At 45.2% G+C, this 4,139-nt stretch overlaps 1 protein-coding gene across 1 annotated transcript in view; it reads right to left on the bottom strand.

The window, feature by feature from the left end:
- Positions 1–4,139, bottom strand: part of LOC109922660 (caskin-2-like) — a 136,384-nt gene that overhangs the window by 18,819 nt on the left and 113,426 nt on the right. Inside the window, exon 14 of the mRNA XM_048611002.1 lies at positions 792–886. Within this exon, the coding sequence (XP_048466959.1) occupies positions 792–886 (95 nt within the window). The remainder of the gene's footprint in view (positions 1–791; positions 887–4,139) is intronic.

The raw sequence follows: 4,139 nt of genomic DNA, 5'->3' as shown, positions 1-4,139 counted from the left end.
CTCGTCACTATGGATAATTTAGCACGGCCAATCCACCTAACCCGCACGACTTGAGAAAGGATGTACTGGCACTGGAGGGGGTGCAAAGGAGGTTCACTAGGTTGATTCCGGAGTTGAGGGGGTTGGCTCATGAGGAGAGACTGAGTAGATTGGGATTATATTCATTGGAATTCAGAAGATTGAGGGGGGATCTTATAGAAACATATAAAATTATGAAGGGAATAGATAAGATAGAAGTAAGGAGGATGTTTCCACTGGCAGGTGAAGCTAGGACAAGAGGGCATAGCCTCAAGATTAGAGGGAGCAGATTTAGGACTGAATTGAGAAGGAACTTCTTCACCCAGAGGGTTGTTAATCTATGGAATTCCTTGCCCAGTGAAGTAGTTGACGCTACTTCAGTAAACGTTTTTAGAGATAAGGCAGATTTTTTTTGAACAATAAAGGAATTAAGGGATACGGTGAGAACGTGGGTAAGTGGATCTGAGTCCATGAAAAGATCAGCCATGATCTTATTGAATGGCGGAGCAGGCTCGAAGGGCCGGACGGCCTACTCCTGCTCCTAGTTCTTATGTTCGTCACTACAGACAATTTAGCACGGCCAATCCACCTAACCCGCACATTTTTGTGGACCCCAGTTCTCCAGGGTGCCTTAGATTTGATGGAGGGGGGCAGAAGCTCAGCACATGGGGAATATCAATTCTGAAATTCATCCATTAAAACTCATCAGGAATGCTGGTTAAAACTCATCACACATATCCCATTATCCTACAATGTGAACAGAGTGGTCTTACCTTGCCTTGCAGGAATTGATCAGGGTGGATAAACTGCTGTGAGTAACCTTGTTCGCTGGATTTATAGCTCGAGATGTTTTGATGTCTTGGTACTCCTGTCAACAAAGTGGATGTCAGTCAGTATTGAGTTGAAGCAATGACTGTGACTAACCCAGATGGAATGCAGAAAGACTTGACGATGGAATGAATTTGTTCATCTCGATCCAGTTCTAATGAGCACAGATCCCAGCAATTATTAATTAAATGGACCAAACTGCAATAATAGGCGAGGTTTCACTCAGAAGGCATGGGAAACTAAATAAATCATGTTATAATTGGATATTCTCATTAGACATTTAGCTCAAGGTACTTTATAAATAATAAACACAAGGAAGAACCGCGGATGCTGTAAATCAGAGACAAAAATAGAAATCGCTGGAAAAGCTCAGCAGGTCTACAGAGAGAAATCAGAGTTAACGTTTCAGGTTGAGTGGCCCTCCCTCAGAACTGTTCTGGAAGGAAGGGTCACTCGATCCAAAACGTTAACTCTGATTTCTCTCCACAGATGCTGCCAGAGCTGGTGAGCTTTTCCAGCAACTTCTATGTTTGTGAATAAATAATATGTAAGTTGTGCTGTCTCGGGAGGTTCTGATAGGGACACAGCAGAGGGAGCTTTACTCTGTATCTAAACCTGTGCAGTCCCTATGCTGGTAATGTTTTATTGGGACATTGTAGATCTTTACTTTTAGTTTAAAAGAGTAGAGAGAGTTTCAGTCCATATCGAACCCCGTGATGTCTCTGTCCTGGGAGTGTTTGATGGGGGGGGCAGTGCAGAGAGAGCTTTATTCTGTATCTAACCCCATGCAGTAGTTGTCCTGGGAATGTTTGATGAGGACAGTGTAGAGGGAAACATTTTTTTCTCTCAGACAGTCTCAAGTCTTTGGAATTCTCTTCTTTGGAGAGCTGTGGATGCTGGATCATTGATGATTCTTAAGATGAAGGTCCTTGATTCAATGATTTGTGACTAACGGGAACTAAATGATTTTGGGGATGTGCGTGTAAGTGGAGTTGAGGCCACAGTGTGACTGAACGGTGAAGCAGGCTCAAGGGGCCTACCCCAGCTCCCAATGCATATGTTTGTACGAATCCCATTCTGTGTCTAAGCCCAAGTTGCATTTATCCTGGGATTATTTGATGAAGTTTAGAGACAGCTTCCCTCAGTCTCTAGCCTGTGCTCTGATTATGTACTCTCTGTATACCAGCATACAGCTCAGAGCTCTTCTGACACACCAACAGCAGTAACAGGGGTTTTGGGCAGATGTTAAACAAAGTTTCTGTCCTATTGAGGTCTTGGGCTCCGCACAAACTGAGATCCTGACTGGGAAACATAAGCCTCCCCTCCATTTGCCTTCAATGTTTAGCAGGGACAAGAGATCAACCAGATTGAGCAGGTCCATCAGCTCCTCTGAGCAGCACTTGCTGGTTCTTGTTCATCTGTGGGGAACCAGACTGAGGAGGGATTACAGCACTCAACATAACCATGCCTTAGATACTCATCCCTCTGTGTTATCGACACCATCCGCCATCTCTTATCCATCATCTCTTCATTGTCTCATAGACAGCACCTTCCTCTGTTGTTCACAAATTCTGATTTCTTTCCAAATCGTTGATGTGCAGATTATTTACCACACAAACTGCTCTCTTTGGGAATGCTGACGCTTGATTCTTCTTGTGTTCCTGTCTTGATTTGTTCCACTGTATGACACTGTCTGTATCTTTCTAACCGTTTCTCACAACTTGGAGGAAGGGACACAGCTGGAACTCTGACCCAGTTTTCCTGACACACTGCTCCGAATAGCACTCTTTTCTCCATTATTCAGGTTTTCCACATTTTCCTCACTGTTTATTCACAAAGTAAAGCCATTTTCAAATGATCATACAATCTAACCACTGTATTGTCACCCTCTCTTCACAAAGGCATCATTGGCTTCTTTCAGCCTTCTCCAGTGAACGAACTCATTATTAATCCAGGTCCACAGAGAGTGCCTAAAGATGATCTCTCAGCTTCTTTCCCCTACACTGCCTCAAAATGAATTAATTCAAAATTCCTTTGTTTTAAAAAGGTTTTGAAAACTTCATCTTGGGATGGCTGTTGTGTCCCAGCAATACACCCATCAATAACCAAACCCTTGCCTTTCAGCATTATTTTACAGCTCAACAGTTTACTCCAGCAGTGGGCTAGACCCATTGCTTTCAGCACAGTCCCCTCACCAAATGGTCACTTCTCCTTAAACTCTCAAACAAAATGTGAACTTGTGGTCAAATGAGAGAGAGAGAGAGTGGGATGCAGACCTGAACAGGTGATATCCGCAGTTATCAAAGGGAAGGCCCTTTGACACTTGTTCCTGAAAATGGTCTTTTATCTTTGAAACATGATCTCTGGGTATTAGCAGTGAACTCCATCTCAGGGCTGGCTGTAAGTTTCAAAGGACCCTTCCCCCACTCTCATTTTACCCACCTTCCCCTCCTCACTACCCCTTCCCTCACTACCACCCTCCCATCCTCACTCCCTCACCACCACTCTCCATGGTCCCAACTCCATCACCACCATAATCCCTGGCCGCCTCCCTCACTACCACCTCTCCTTCTCCTCCTATCACTACCCCTCACTACCACCCCTCACTACCACCTCCCCTTTCCCTCCCTTCACTACCACCCTTCCAACCCCACTACCCCCTCTGTCACTACCACTTCCCCTTTCCCTCCCCTCACTACCACCTTCCACTCCCCACTGCCCCCTCCCTCATTACCACCCTCCCCTCCTCACTCCCCTTTCCTCACTACCACCCTCCCCTTCCCACTCTCCCCTCCCTCACTACCACCCTCCCCTCCCCACTGTCCCCTCCCTCACCACTATCCACAGGAGGACATGAATAATGTATCACAAATACTGGGAACAGGGTTTAGGAAGAGGGTGGAACTGGAGCAAGTGTGTATTAATAGAGAAATGGTGTTACAGATATAGATCGGATTGAAGACTGATAAATCCCCAGGGCCTGATAATCTACATCCCAGAGTGCTTAAGGGAGTGGTCTTAGAATTAATGGATGCATTGGTGGTCATCTTCGAAGATTCTTTAGACCCTGGAAGAGTTCCTACGGATTGGAGAGTAGCCCCACTATCTAGAAAGGGAGTTAGAGAGAAAACAGAGAACTACAGACCAGTGAGTCTGATGTAGGCAGTGGGGAAGATACTAGAGTCTATTATCAAAAATCTTGTAGCACAGCGATAGAAAAAACTGGTAGAATCGGACACGGCCTACAAGTGGGAAATCAGGCTTGATAAATCTCCTGGAATTCTTTAAGGATG

Source organism: Rhincodon typus, chromosome 23, assembly GCF_021869965.1.
Source record: "Rhincodon typus isolate 14 chromosome 23, sRhiTyp1.1, whole genome shotgun sequence".
In the NCBI taxonomy this organism is placed as follows: domain Eukaryota; kingdom Metazoa; phylum Chordata; class Chondrichthyes; order Orectolobiformes; family Rhincodontidae; genus Rhincodon; species Rhincodon typus.
The sequence above is the reverse complement of the archived record's forward strand: the minus strand, read 5'-3'. Positions and strand labels throughout refer to the sequence as shown.